This window comes from Peromyscus eremicus, chromosome 4 (assembly GCF_949786415.1).
Source record: "Peromyscus eremicus chromosome 4, PerEre_H2_v1, whole genome shotgun sequence".
Classification (NCBI taxonomy): Eukaryota; Metazoa; Chordata; class Mammalia; order Rodentia; family Cricetidae; genus Peromyscus; species Peromyscus eremicus.
Genome location: NC_081419.1, coordinates 122,755,462 through 122,770,810, shown reverse-complemented (window position 1 = coordinate 122,770,810; position 15,349 = coordinate 122,755,462). Strand labels below are relative to the sequence as shown.

The 15,349-nt window shown below is 47.3% G+C and overlaps 1 protein-coding gene across 1 annotated transcript; it reads left to right on the top strand.

Annotated features, from left to right (window-relative positions):
* Positions 1-10,572: 10,572 nt before the first annotated feature.
* On the top strand, positions 10,573-14,169 carry LOC131908609 (cystatin-C-like). The gene is made up of 3 exons (XM_059259645.1): positions 10,573-10,915; positions 13,180-13,293; positions 13,850-14,169. Exons 1-3 carry the CDS (start codon positions 10,691-10,693, stop codon positions 13,931-13,933), a joined length of 423 nt encoding a protein of 140 aa, XP_059115628.1. The 5' UTR covers positions 10,573-10,690; the 3' UTR covers positions 13,934-14,169.
* Positions 14,170-15,349: the final 1,180 nt, after the last annotated feature.

Below are 15,349 nucleotides of genomic sequence, written 5' to 3'. Positions count from 1 at the left end.
GGAAGGAGAGACCCAACTCTTAGAAGTTGTCTTCTGACCTTAAGCACGTACCTTAAGCACATGTGCGCTGACTCAGTGCAATGATATGCTAAGCAGAGGGCTAGAAATCCTTTACCCCGAATAAGGACCAGACCTCCTGCTCTTGACCACCTGGAGAACCTAATTGGCAGTCTCTTCAGGAGGCAGCAAGCCTCAGTCACAGGGCACAGTGTTTCTCAAGCACTAGTTAGTAAACAAGATAGCTGCAAAGCTAACACCCACATAAAGAAAGCAACAAAGCATAGGAGGAATAAAATAAGGTAAAATATGAATGAATTTTTTTGTTTCGTTTTTTGTTTTTTTTTTTTTTCGAAACAGGGTTTCTCTGTGTAGCTTTGTGCCTTTCCTGGAACTCACTTTGGAGACCAGGCTGGCCTCGAACTCACAGAGATCCGCCTGCCTTTGCCTCCCAAGTGCTGGGATTAAAGGCGTGCGCCACCACCGCCCGGCCCATGAATCTTATTTCTTATTTCTCTTTCAGCTCCCTTAAGATAACCAGAAACAGCATGTAAGGATGGCATATTCTTCTGTCCAAAATAAAACAGCCCCATGTTTCAATTTCATACTTTCCTTGGACCCGGCCCCTAGTCTTCACAAATATATTTTTTCACTGTATCTGTCCTTCACCCTAAAAAGCTCGGAGTGTTTTACACTCTGCTATGAGAACACACTGAGTATGGTGAGCATTGAGGTGCCATACAGCTATGGCAAAGGCCACTTGGTCTCACATGGGACCCCCTCACAGACAAAGTGGATTCTGTCTGAGAAAGGATCACTGTGGCACCCATTTTTCTTTGCAAAAACTCCTCCTTTTGGGATAAATTAGATATCCATCAACAGTCACCTGGCACAATTGGAAGTGACTGGCACTTCATCTGAGACTACAATACCTGCTTAGTATCTCTACTTGCTGTCTTTTTTTTTTTTCATTTTTCTTTATTAAGAAATTTTCTACTCACTCCACATACCACCCATAGATCCCACCTCCTCCCTCCTCCCACGGTGCAGCCTTGATGCAGTGGGAAGGGACTTGGACCTGCTGTCTTTTGCCTAGAGTGTTCTGACTTCTTCTTTGCCCTTCACAGGATGAGCTCAGGGAGAAGCAGTTTTGCTTTGGTGAAGTCCCTCAGGAGAGAATGCTTGTGGAGAAAGGAAGGACAAGAAGTAGAGAAGAACAGGATTTCATCTCTTAATTGCTGACACCTTAATTACCAGCTATTTCCAAACCAGTGGCTCAGACCTTGACTTACCTGGGAAACTTGTTTAACCCCTCCTCCCCCTTTCTCTCTGGTGGTGGAATTGAACCATGGCCTGTGGATACTTAGCAATTACTTCTCAATTATATCCCCAGTCCTTGGATTTTTGAGACAGGATCTTGCTATATAGTCCAGACTAGCTTCAAATTCTTTACTCTCTTGTCTGTCCTCACATCCAGGGCTCTGGGATTATAAGTGCTGTCACCGTGCCAGCCTCTTTAGCTTCATGAATATAAATTTACTCTGTAGACCAGGCTGGCCTTGAACTCACAGAGATCTGCCTGCCTCTGCCTCCCGAGTGCTGGGATTAAAGGCATGCGCCACCACTGCCCAGCTTTTTTTTTTTTTTTTTTTATGTTATGTTTAATGCTGTTGTTTGATGGGGCAGTGGTGTTTGGTTTGGATTATTTGGTTTGGGGGGGTTCGTTTAGTGTGTGTGAGTGTGTGTGTGTGTGTGTGTGTGTGTGTGTGTGTATTTTCTGTCTTAATTTTGGTGACATTAAAAACAAGTGCACATAGCCATGCATGGTGGTACATGCCTTTAATTCTAGCAGGCAGAAGGCAAACACAGGCAGAATCTCTCCTAATTCCAAGCCAACCTGGTCTTCATAATGAGTTGCAGGTCACCCAAGGATACGTGGTAAAACCCCTGTCTCAAAACTAAATAAGTAAATAAATAAATAAATAACAAATGCACCATTGGGAAGCTGTGGGTGGCGGGAAGAGTTCAAGGTTATCCAGGCAAACACTGTCTCAAAAACAGAAACAACAAACTGTGAAACACACTAGTTTGTGGACATAAAACAGCCTTCACCTCAAAGGACATAAGAGACATTTTATTCTCGAGTCAAATATGAGTGACCATGTCCCAGGAACACAGATTGAGGTTACTTCAAACATAATGTTTCAACATGGCAACAGTTTCATGAATTTGTCACAGTTCAAATACACCGGTGGCAACATTGGATGAGGCTGTCTTTGCTACAGGTTTCAGCTGCTGCCTGATTCCATTCTTAGCTTTTTGGACAGTATAAGCTAGTGGTCTCTTAAGTTAATACATCCCGGAAGATCTCATGTGCTAGTCACAGGATGTTAAGTCAGACACAAAGGTAGACATAAATGGTTTTAACAGAGTAAAAGATACCCCAAGATAATCTGGTTATTGACCTAGGCCTTCCAATTCTCTACAACCACACATCAAATCAGCTAATCAGCCTTGCAGAATACTTATCAGGGGTGTGACTTTCTTCTGATAACTTCATTCCACGTTTTCAGTTCTGTTTCCTCTCTCTCTCTCTCTCTCTCTCTCTCTCATTTTTGAGTCCTTTGATCATTCTCCCTTTCTTTCTTTCTTTCTTTTTTTTTTTTTTTGATTTTTCAAGATAAGGTTTCTCTGTATAACAGTCCCAGCTGTCCCAGAACTCAATCTGTAGATCAGGCTGGCCTCAAACTCACAGGGATCCACCTGCCTCTGCCTCCCAAGTGCTGGGGTTAAAGGCACTGCCTGGCTCTCCCTTCCCTTTCTTACCAAAACCATTTACTCAAATCACGTGAAAAACTGCAGCTGTGGTAAGAGGAATGTCAACGTGATTTCTTCAAAACAAACAAAAGGAGTTTGGAGTTAAGGGCACTAATTCATTCAGCAAATACCTGGGTCTCTCATAGGTCAGACACTGAGAACGGCAGTAAACAGCAGAGTACACAATTAACTTTACAGTGGTGGAGATAAGAAATAGGGAAAATTAATACATTGAAAACAGAAGGTGCAAGGGAAAAGTAAGAGAACAGGATCGGATGAGCAGACGAAAAAGGAGAAGATTTTAAAATGTCAGGTCAGGGACCTAGGGATACAGTCATTGGAAAAGCTCATGCTTTAGCCTACATAAGACCTTGAGTCTAGTCCCCAGTACGATGGGTCAGATAAGTTCTAGGGACTCTATTTGGATCCCCAGCACCCACACAAGAGGCAGGTATGGCAGTGGTATCTGGAATCCCAGTGCAGGGAGTGGACTTCACTGTCTAGCCACTGTAACTGACTCAGGAGATCCAGGTTCTGTGAGAAGCCCATCTCAAAAGCTAAGGGTTAAAGAGATGTCTGGGTGAGTAAAAGTGCTTGCTTCCTAAGCCTCAAATTGAGTTTGATCCCTGGATCCCACATAAGCTAAATAAGTAAGTAACACCCTGATGATGGGGTGACATGCATCTGTAATCTGTACTGCAGCCTGGTACTCCTATGGGGAGATGGGGGGTTGAAACAGGAGAATCACTCTTATGTGTACAGGCCAACAAACCTGAGTAACAGCAACAGAAACACGAGAGACCCTTCAACAAGGAAGAAGGCAAGAGATGACTCCAAACATTGCTCTCTAACTCGAGTAAGTTGTCTTCTGATTTCCACAGGCGTGCTGTGGTACACACATGCCTACACTTCACACACACACACACACACACACACACAGTAAATAACAAAATTTAGATAGAGTGATTGAGGAAGATATCTGATGTCAACCTCTGGCCTCGACATGTGCATGTGCATGTACACATAACCACTACAACACACACACACACACACACACACACACACACACACACACAGATAGAGAGAGAGACACTCAAGCATACAAGATCTTCTGACTTAAAATTTCAGATATAGAAAGAACAATCTAGATTGAACTTTTTTTTTCCCTATTGTGAGTGTTGGTTGATAGGTGATGGGTAGGAGAGAGTCACTTTCTTTGGGAGTGCCCACTGGTAGGTTGGCCATGCCCTAGTAGATGACCCAAGTCCGTATGCACACAGACAGCACTAAGTGAACTTAGTGGGTTATGCTTTTAAAAAGAGGGAGGACGTGAAGTTGGAAGGGAGAGATATATCAGGGAGTAGGGAAAGTTGGAGAGAGGGAGTCAGGGTGGATGTGGGCAGTTAAGATGGATTGTATATACCTACAAAGTTTTCAAGAAGTAAATTTTTTGAAATAAAACTTTAAAAATGAGTATCACAACATGATTCGTTATAAAATTCCAAACTAGGAACAATCTGAAAGGTTAACATTGGAGAAACCTATGCACTGTGAAAAGCCTCACAGAAGGAACAAAACAGACCATCTGACATATGAACAAATGTTCAGGAAATAGAGAAAAAGAAGCCACCACAAATTATAACCCCCACGTGATCTCAGAGTGGTTAAAATGCACGTGTACCCACAGACAAATGTGTGCACATGAAGGCACGTGTGCACACACACCCACATACAAATTTACATGCATGCATGTAACCTACTTCCTGTATGTTTCCCTTTACTTTTTCGTTTGTTTTTATAATGAACATACTTTAATTTTTAAACATATAATTTTATTTTCAAATATGGGGGAAGAGTTGGGAAAAGCTGCTCAGTGTTGCATAAAATTAGGTTTTGCTCCATTTTTAGATGTCTTTTTTTTTTTTCTAGATTCAACTTGAATTAAGATAAGGAAGTGGAGAGGATGTGATTCTAGGTGAAACAAAAAGAAGGAAAACAGGCAGCAGAGAAGACAGGACAGCCAAGAGCCACCCTCAACCTATGCCCAGACTCTCCAGGAGCCCAAGGCCCCAGCCATCCTGAGTCTTTGGGAAGGGAGGCTCACCATGGCAATCAAATATGGAGGCATGTGTAGTTTGTCAACACTGTACTCCTAAAAACATCACACTGCAGTGAAAAGGGCCAGACATGAATGCCAGCATACCATACAATTCCAGTTACAAGAACATGGGGCAAAATCAACTATAGTGGAAATGGCATCAGTTGTTGGGATGTCAGGTGACGATCCAAACTGACTGGGGAGATAGTGAAGGGCCCAGCATCCCATGGGTTTGAGTGGCATACGGGCATACCTGCAAAATTCAGTGAACGTGCACTTAAGATCTGCACATTTCACAACAGGTTTACAACAAATGAAAGCCCTGCAAATAAATACCCAGCTCTAGTGAGGGGTGAGGATGCTCAGTGTTGAGGGGGTGGGATATATTAGTGTCTGCAACTACAAAATGCGTCCAGTGAAAGACGCATTTCAGGATAGAAAGAGCGGGACAGAAGGACCGACAAACAGAAGTAAATACAGTCTACTACGAATGAGTGACAGACTGGTGGACATAGATGTATAGAATTCTTACGACCTTGCTGTAATTTTGAAATATTTCATAATAAAATGTTCAAGGGAAAATGCCCCCAGATCCTGCCTCCCACTGCAGCCTGCCCCTTCCCTCTTCCCTCTCCATCTGCCCTCTTCGCTTCCCTTGTCCCCAAGTGGAAAGTGTATTTTCACCATGGGCTAGGCAAGCCTTGGGTTGGCAGGACGAGGAGATGTGTTCAAACTTCAGAAGGACTTGATTCCTGGCTGAAATGAAGGAGGCCAGCACAACAGCTGTAGGAGAGAAAGGAGGGGGGCACCTCAACTCTAAACGCAGCAATGAATGACAGGCAGGCAAGGGGCTGAAGGGGAGGCCTTGAGGGATGGAAAATTAGGGAAGACATCCATGGTAGGGGTTTCCAGCTAAAGGAACTCACCAAGATTATGAGTGAAAACAGTACAGGGACTTTGAGAGAGGATGAGGAACTAGATAGTGGTGGTCAGATATGAAGGGTGGAGACTCTCTGAACTGACTTAGCAGGATTCTCTGCTGAGCCTGAGCAGTCTGGGTCTGGTAAGGACAAGACAGGGAATCAAATCATGGGAAAGAAGGGTCTTGGACACTGGATCCAGCCAACTTGTGAAGGTAAGAAAGGAGGCGAGGACACTGAAGAGAAGACGTGGCTATGTTAGTGACCTCTGAACTCTAGCCCCAACATTCAGGAATCCATTGAGCGGGCAGGGCACGAGTCAATTTCTGTGACACTGTGTAAAAGGAGCTAAGATTCAGTTACACAACACTGAGAGGCAGACCACCAGCCTGTGGGTTGGACAGAACTTCTGATCACCAGGGAATCAATCCTGCAAAGGGATTGCTCAACCCAAGCCATCCATCCTGTTTTCCTTGTGGTGGGAGCCTGTGAGCTGAGGCCCAGAGAGATGGGTGGAGCAGCCTGCTGGCCCAGCCAACTGCCTGTATCCCCAGAAGTCCTTTCCCTGTGCCCCTCTACTAGTCTGTGACACATCCATCACTACATCTACTCTTGTCAATAGTCTGAGAATTAGAGGCAAGCTGAAGTCAAGACTACCAGAGCGGAAAGTACCAGGAGTCTCTCTCTACCTTCCTGTGAAGTGTGAAACAGTCAGATGGCAAACACCAGGCACTGCTCACTCACATCTCTCTACATCGGATGCATCATAGATTCCGGTGATAAGGTAACAATCCCACCCCAGTCTAACACTGCACTGAAGTGAGCACATGGCCTGGAAGTACCTCATGTCACCTTGAGTTGGTGACAGGCAGAGAAGGGAGAGGATACAAAAGTGTGTGTGCATAAGAGACTTAAGAGCTCGACCCCAAAGAACCCCAAGCACTCCATAAGGGAAGCTTCAAACTCCCGTTTTGAGAGGGAGACCACCAAACCTATGACTTAACCACTTAAAGCAACTACCATAGATACTTTACTTCCAGTGGCTCAAACCTTGAACATTCAGGATCTCAACTCTCAACCTAGTTGATCTTGTCTCCTACAACACGAGGTAATGTTTTATCTGTTTGGCCACTTACCCAAAAATAGCATTATTTTACATACACATTTACTTGTTTGTTTATGTGTGGTACTTGGAATTAAACCTAGGGCCTCACACATGCTAAGCAAGCACTCTATGACTGAGTTACATCTCCAGCCCTCTTTTTATTTATGTTTTGAGATAGACTCTCACTATATTGTCCCGGCTAACCCTGAAGTTTGTATCATCCTGCTTCAGCCTCTTCAGTATCTGGGATTACAGGTCTGCCCCACCAGGCCCAGGGAATATTTACTTATTATTGTAGAGACTTTCTATATTCATATTACCCCTTCATATTCTCTCTAATTCAGATCAAGAAACCAACAGCCGCACAAGCAGACAGAGAACAGGGCTCCCTGAGTCGCCTCTATCAGAAGGGAGTTCTTTCTCCCCTGGACAGGTAGACTCCTTCCTATTGCACGCAGCCTCGTGGCTCAGCTCTTGGTTTCCTCTCTCTCTCTCTCTCTCTCTCTCTTTCTCTCTCTCTCTCTCTCTCTCTCTCTCTCTCTCTCTCTCTCTCTCTCTCTCTCTCTCTCTCTCTCTCTCTCTGTGTGTGTGTCTATAGCTTATCTTGAAGCTGCAGGCTCCAGGACACAAACTGCTCTTTCATGCTGAGCTATGACCGCTGAAGCCTGTCACTTCTCTGGCACTCACAGTCCCGCCTCCAAAGAGAGTCAGATGAACAGTGGGCAGACCCTTTGCCCAAGAGTTGCCTCACCTTCCACCTCTTCCTGCACCTGATTGTAAGTGATCCTTACAGTTCCTGAAAGTGCCCTGCAGTAGTGTCTGTCCCTCGGGGATCAGAGGTGCCACTCAGGTCACCTACTCTCCCAAATGAGTCTGGGCCAGCCTTATAATAGGGAGATGACAGACAGCGTGATCGCAGATGTCAACATGAACACCACTTCTCTCCAACATGCCCTCACCCACACTAGTCTACCCTGGACCTTTTTTCTAGTGACAAATGATGACATAAGGAGGGTTCCCCCTGTTTCAACTCACCCTATGTACAACAATGCTCCTGAGAGTGGAGCCCCAGAAGAATCTGATGTCTGCCCAGCATTCTGCTCAGAGAGACCTGGCCCGATGCGGCCCTCCTTCCCGGCTTTGTGTCTGCCTCCTCTTTCCTATTTATCCAGGACAACATTCATACAGCTGTTTGAAGATTTCTGTTTCACAAATGACAAGTGGCAACCTTACTACATCTGCTTTACCTAGTAGGGCAACATGAACATTATTTCTCTAGAACTCACAGTGGGGTTAGGTGATAGCCATGCCTCAAGGTCCTCTATCCTAACCCTGAACATGAATACTCATTAATAATACTGTGGCTACTGTTAGATTCCTGCTGATAGGGCCCCATCCAGAGCTCAGATCCAAGGTCAGAGCAGGGGTGACACTGAATGACTGGGACCTACCACCCCCAACATAATCTCTTTAAGGGCCCAGGGCCTTCCAGTGTTTCCGTCAAATCCAGACACCCACACTACCAGCTCATTTGGCACGGGGCCATTTTCAAGCACAGAGAGTTAGAGTAAGGTTGAAAGAAGAAATAATGTCAGCTATCTACTACACAGAGCTCAGCTCTACCCTGTCAACTCCTGGGGTCCATGGTGAGCCCAGGCTTGCTTTGTCCTGAGCTGGAGGATACATCTGCCTACACAGTACTCACTTGAACATATCTTCTGCCTGAGGAGAAAGAAAACTAACAATCAGGTTAAGAAACTAGTGCAAAGGAGCCTCATGATGCTGCTGCCCCAAGGGGACAGACATGGCTAATTCCGCTTGTTTACGGGAAGTCCAAGAGTAGATAGAAGATGAGTCTCCAGGAACTGATGGGCTGGGCAAGGGTCCAGTCGGCACCAACTGGGACCGCAGAAGCACCGGGGAACTTTTTGAGGTCAGACACATCTTAGATCTTGTGTGCATTCACTAAAACTATGTTTGTATGTGAAAAGTAAGTCTTTTATCATATGTTAACAATACCTCACTCCTGGTGAGTTGGTGGAAACCAGGTAATCTTCCCAAGCAGGGGATAAAGGACCAGAGACACAGAGGAGAGCAGCCAGCACAGCCCATGTGTTTTGATGCTGATCCTCAGCTGTCTGCCCTCTCACTGGCTTGGTTCTTAGGCCCCACATAGGGCATCCACACAGCTGCTAGAGTGGGAGTCCTGGTCCTACTGCTTCCCTGGTTAGACTTACCCCTTCCCAGTGTTCCTTGTTTCTAAACAGGAGAGCCCTGTTGAATCTCATCACTGAGCCGTGGCCATTCCATCTACCTGGTGTTGTTTTCCTGATCTAGGTAGAACTCTTTGTCTGTTTAAATCCTAAAGGGACCTCTCAACTAACATCTAGTAGCACCCATCTCTCCCTCTCCTTATCTCTTTCTACAGAGCATTATAATCGACTGATCTTAATTATTGATCACACCCTCCTCCCCGTATTACCACCAGCACAAACCTTAAAGCTTGCCTATGCGGTATTATTGTCACCAGCATAGGTAGCGAACAGATGTGGGAAATGGGGCCAGACTCAGAGAAGCTCTGTCCTAAATGTTACAAATACACATAGAATCTAAAGATTTACTATGCACCATAAGGAATATAAGCTATTTCCTTAAGAATTATTATTATATGTTGAAATTACATTTGATAGGTTAAATAAAACATATTTAAATATTCAGTGTTGTACTTTTTAAAATTGTTTTGTTTTGTAGCCCTGGCTTGACTGGAACTACAGATGCAGACCAAGCTGGCCTTGAAGTAACAGAGATCCCCCTGCGTCTACCGTATAAATGTTGGAATTAAAAATATGAGACATCACATCCAGCCTTTCACATCAGTAGTTTTTAACCTGTCTATTAGAAAGCTTAATAGACATATGGGTTCATGTTAATTGCTACTGGGCAGCCTGCAATGTCTGTCCAGCCACCTGGGCTGTCCCCTGTCCCTAGTGTGGCCTGGCCCAGGAAGATTGCTGGAGTAGTTTCTTAAAGATACTGAGTAGCTACACAATGCCATACTCTTCCCCATTCCCCACTCCCTCGGGGTCAATTCATCTTTTTTTTTTTTTGACAAGGAAGTGTCTTAGGACAAGGCCTGCAGGAGCCTGAAATAACAGCCCTGTTCAGAGCATTTCCAGAGAGTGACCCAGCAACTCACAGATCAAGGCTGAACTCTGAAGACCCAGAAAGTTAAAGATTGGTTGCCCTTTACCTTTCTGGAGGAACAGAGTTCAGACGTCACGGACATTTTAGGGTTCAGAGAGCAATGGCTTCTCTATTGAAACCAGACTTTAACAAACTGGGAACTTAGAGTGAAAGGGCAAGCTGAGGAAGAGGGCCCTGGAGAAGAGGATCTGGGCAAAACAGAGAGCTAAGAGTGAAGAAGTGAGGGAGAGGCAGGAAGGGTGCGGCTGAGTGGGGGAGGGGCGGGGGAGCAGAAGTTGGCCCCTCTAGAGGCGGGATCTGGGCAAGAAGAGACTCGAAGTAGGGTGGGACTGAAGAAGAGGGCGGGATGGTGCGGAGGAGGCGGGGCCGGGAGCAGGGAGAAGGGGCGGGACGGAGGGAGAGGGGAGGGCGGCAGCCGGAAAAGGAGGAGCCGGGAGAGGAGGCTGGTCCCAAGTCGCAATTTGGTAAAAGCCGCACGGTGTTAGGCATCTTCAGTTCTGCCGCAACTCCGAGTGCTGTTGGAGCTCCATCCTTTCGTCCCAGCCAACCATGGCCAGCTCGCTGCGCGTCCCGCTGCTCCTGCTGGCCCTCCTGGCCGTGGCCTCGGCCACCGCCCCCAAGCAAGGCCGGCGCCTGTTGGGAGGCCTGCAGGAGGCCGATGTCCACGAAGAGGGCGTGCAGCGAGCTCTGGACTTCGCCATCAGCGAGTACAACAAGGGCAGCAACGACGCGTACCACAGCCGCGCCATACAGGTGGTGAGAGCCCGTAAGCAGGTGCGTGTCCCCGCTGCTGTCCCCCTGCTCTCGGGCCGCTCCTAACTAGGCGCCCCTGGCCAGGGCGCGGTTCGCGTCTGCAGGAACTTGGCCAACGCCAGTGCTTCTCACGGGAGCGGTCCTCCTCCTGCCCTGCTTCTCAGTCCTCCTCGATGTGTTTCCAGGGTTATTCCCCCTCCGGTTTATCCTGGAACCCAGAAGAGCACTGCAGGTGGGCGCCCAATCCCCCTAGCTCTGTTTCAAAAGTTCACTTTGGTGCCGAGCAGAGGCACCAAAGATGTAGGTCAGAGCCTCCAGCGCTGAGCTAGGCGCCACCAGCCGCCTAGGGTTAGTGTCAAGTGCTAATGACCTGGGAGAAGGATAAGTAGGCTTGACAGCTGCCCTCTCTGAGTAAGCGCCCTTCTTTAAACTTCTTATTCTGACAGACGCGCAGATTTTATCCCGTCCCTCCAGTAAACACTTGGCCACGTTTGTCCCTGCTCTACTCAGGCGCACGTGTATCTGAGTGTGTGTGTGTTTATGTGCATTTCTTTTTGTGAATGCGTTCAGAATAAGCACTTCCTGAAAACAAGGGCATTCTCTACATACCAAACAGACACGCAGTTCCTCCACTCAAAATCTCACTTAGTTTGCCGGTCTCCGTAGAGTCCATAGACTCTCCCGGCACGGGCTATAATCCATCCAGTCTGGCAGCCTGCCTTTCTGTGAGCAGTGCCTGCTCTGCCTTGCTTTCCTTGGCAGTGTGGAATGGCCCAGCCAGCTGTGATGATCAGTCATGTGCCACCTGATGAGGTTCCCTTCAGCCTTGATTCGGTGTGTGATGGGGTGGTCCCCTAAGGTAAATAACCCCGTGATGCTGTAGCCATTTTAGCTTGGACATGAGTGTTTTGATTATTCACATTCCTCGGAAGAGGCCCCCCATCCTTAATGGACACATGACTGTGTAGACTGGTGCAGGGTCTCTTGGCCATAATGTTGATGCAGGTCACTAGGCAATTCCCCTCTTGGGTCTTCTCAGAAGGTGCCATCTGGCTGTTCTGGGGACCCTTGCTTCCCTCTACTTATGGCCCTGGGACATTTTTAGGAGCAGCCTCAGGAATTGGTAATTGCCCCCAAGACAGCAATCTTAGCCAATAGCTGTAGACTTAGATTCTGACAGAGGAGCCAGCATCAAGGACCACTAGCCCCAAGGTTGACCCAAAAGAGAGTTAGACCACAAAGGGTTGTACATCAGTGTGCAGAGCTCATTTCTGCCTTCTCTTGAAAACATAAACAAGTTAAACCTGCTCCATTTCTCCCGCTGCTGTGACCAACCTTCAGAAAAGTCATGCACTTCCCAGCTGTCATGGTCCTTGATGGCCAGTGCACCTCTCAACTGTGGCACTAGATGGAGCAAAGCATAGGAGTTGCAGGTTATTTGGTCTGTGGGTCTCAGTTAACTGGTGGGAAAACCAGGACCCCTAGAAATCAAGAGCTTTGTTCCTGGTCCTGCAGGGCAATATACAGAGCCCTGCCCCCCGGCCCAGGTCCTTCAGTCTGTGTTTCACATTTCTGAAAAGTTGGTCTGGGGTGCCCTGTACAGGGAGAGGGATAAGTTCTATTCTTAAATTGCAAATGACAGGACACACTTGAGGAAATTCTCCCTGGACAATCTCACTGAAGGAGGAAGCATTTAAGGGCAGTCTTTCCTCTGGTTTGAAACATCCTTGCTTGTGAAGGGATGTTTCAAACCCACCATGTCCTCTGGTGGTCCCTGGAAGGAGGGAGCCTGGGTAAATAAAAGGAATAGGTTCTCTCTAGGTTCCATAACTGAACAGGGAAGGTCTGGCTTTCCTCCAGTGGTCCAGTGTCTCAGCTTGAGGAGCCCCAGTCAGCAGGTTGGAGCTAATCCCATACTACAGCCCAGAGCCTTTGCTTATGATCCACACAGCCCGGGACTCCTAGAACACCCCGGCTGTCTCCCCAGACCCTGTCCTTTCCTTCCTGACTCACTGAAGGGTTTGTTAGTCCCGGCTTCTGCCTTTTGTGCCCAGCTTCTCCTCTTACTCAGCTACATATGACACTTTGTCAGGGTTGCTCAGAATAAAAGAATTACCTGCAGGGCCTGAGGCCATTTGTCTGGAAGAGTTGGCTTGTGTTCCCTGTGAGTGAGAGTTCTGGCCTCCCAGCAATGCAGGCATAAGCCCGAGGTAAACACTTTAGTTCCGTGATGTGAGGTGACTGCTTATAAGTGACTTGTTGGGACTGTTGTCTTCTCACTGTAGATCGTGTCTGGAGTAAACTACTATTTGGACGTGGAGGTTGGCCGAACCACATGTACCAAGTCCCAGCCAAACTTGGCCGACTGTCCTTTCCATGACCAGCCCCATCTGATGAGGGTATGTACCCTGATATGGGCCTAAGAGCAATCACACAGGCAAAGGGGTTGATGAATGCGATTTTGGGTGGGAATGGGTATATTTGGAGAAGTGCATGTGTAGGGAGTAATGATTTGTGAGTGACTACAGGTGGATGTTCGGCACATGTATGATCCTGTCAATACAGACCTGTGCCCATGTAGGGTTAGGGGAGGGATGTATGTCCACATGATTCATTTAATTACTGAATGAATTTATCCTGGGAATTGGGGTGCTAAGGGGACAATTATCCCTACTGAACTAGAGGCAGCTACACGGATTCTTACTAGAGAGAAAGGCTCTACTTAATCCTAACAGAGGGCTCCCACGCCTTACACAGGCTACTCCTTAACAAGCTGTGCTGGAGCCAAAGAAGATGAACAGACCCTGCTGAGTGTCCTGGGACTCAGGAGGGGTAAAGGGTTTCACTTCCATCATTGCACACCTGCTTCATCATCCTGGGATGGGTACTTCTCTTTTCAACTGCATCGTCATCGTCGTTGTTGTGCTGATTGTTCCTCTCTGTTCCCTTTGGCAGAAGGCGCTCTGCACCTTCCAGATCTATTCCGTGCCCTGGCAAGGCACACACTCCCTGACAAAATCCAGCTGCAAAGATGCCTAAGGGTTGAGTCCAGTGATGCAGACTGCTCCTTCCCTGTAGTGTCCCATCCCTTGGAAGGGTGCTCCAGCTCTGGAAGACATCTCCAGTGTGTCAGCACCAGGAGACGGTAGAGAAGCTGCTGCAGACAGGTTCTGCACCTCTGAACAGCTGTCCCCTGGCTCCACTCCTCTCCTTGAAGCACCTCTCATGCCTTGCTCAATAAAAATGAATAAATAAAGATTTCCTTTGGCTCCTTCTGAGTTGCTTCTGTCTGTCTCAGGATATGCAGCAAGGAAAGAGAAAATAGGAGCTGAAGGCGTACATCCACACGCATATCAGGATGAGCCCTTCACAAGTGCCAGGAGTCACCTAAGCTGCCACATCAAAGCTTTGCCTCTGCCTTTGGAAGGGAGTCGGACAGTGAGGCTAGTGGAAGGTACCATAGCTGGGCCCAACCTCATCAGCTTCTGCAGAGGTGACCTGATGGAGGGAACTGCCCTCACTAAGAGACTCTGTGCATGATGAGTCTATCTACTCTGTACACAGTAGAAACTCTGTGTGTGTGTGTGTGTGTGTGTGTGTGTGTGTGTGTGTGTGTGTGTGTGTGTTGATGAGGAAAACAACAGCCAGCACCCAGGCAGAGTGACAACCCAGAGCCCAGGTAGCACTGGTCCTACACACCCTGGACCACTACAGCCTATGGGGATGAAAGATGGATGCTTCCAGCCCTTCTCTTCCCTGACAACACAAGTCTTTTTATGCAACTTCAAGGAGGAGGGGAGATTCTAACACAAAAGGACTGACATAAAGACTCCAGCTTCCAAGCAGTTTCAGTTAATAACATCACCTCAGTTGCATAGATCAGGGGCATCTCAGCATCCCAGTATGGGAGACCATAGTATTAAAATGCAAGTTCTCACTGTCCATCCACCTGCCACTCAATGCAGAGGGGAGTAGCCCAGTTACTGGGGCCTGTATTCAAATCTCCAAAACAATCAGAGCTGCATTAGGAAACTGTCTTTGGGTCACTGGGATGCTCAGATCACAGTGCTTCCTCAAACATCTGTCCTTTTATGAGTCCTTTGATCCTAAGCAGTAGCATTTGTTTGTCTTTGGCCCAAATCCAGGCCACTGATGAGCTAATTAAGGAAACTGGCCACACTTCCTGGATTGACAGCAGGCAGTGATGCTGAAGAGTATGTTTCCATGGCTCTGAGCTTCTAGGACTGCCATGGTAATCATAACCGAGGCACCATCACTACACCAAAGAGGCTGCCTTACAGTCACCAAGGCCCCACCCTGCAATGACAAGCTGTGTACGGAACAGGTCTGCCCTCCTGTCTTCCCCTGCCCTTGTGTCTGGAGCACTGACTTGGCTCAGCAGTCAAGATTGCACATCCTCATGCCAGTTTTGTGTATCATTTGCATATCTCAGTG

Excerpts from the sequence above, each read along its gene's own strand:
- LOC131908609 (XM_059259645.1), top strand. The coding sequence starts at position 10,691 with ATGGCCAGCTCGCTGCGCGTCCCGCTGCTCCTGCTGGCCCTCCTGGCC. Across the intron at positions 10,916-13,179 it reads TGGTGAGAGCCCGTAAGCAG|ATCGTGTCTGGAGTAAACTA; the intron begins GTGCGTGTCCCC and ends TTCTCACTGTAG. Across the intron at positions 13,294-13,849 it reads ACCAGCCCCATCTGATGAGG|AAGGCGCTCTGCACCTTCCA; the intron begins GTATGTACCCTG and ends TCCCTTTGGCAG.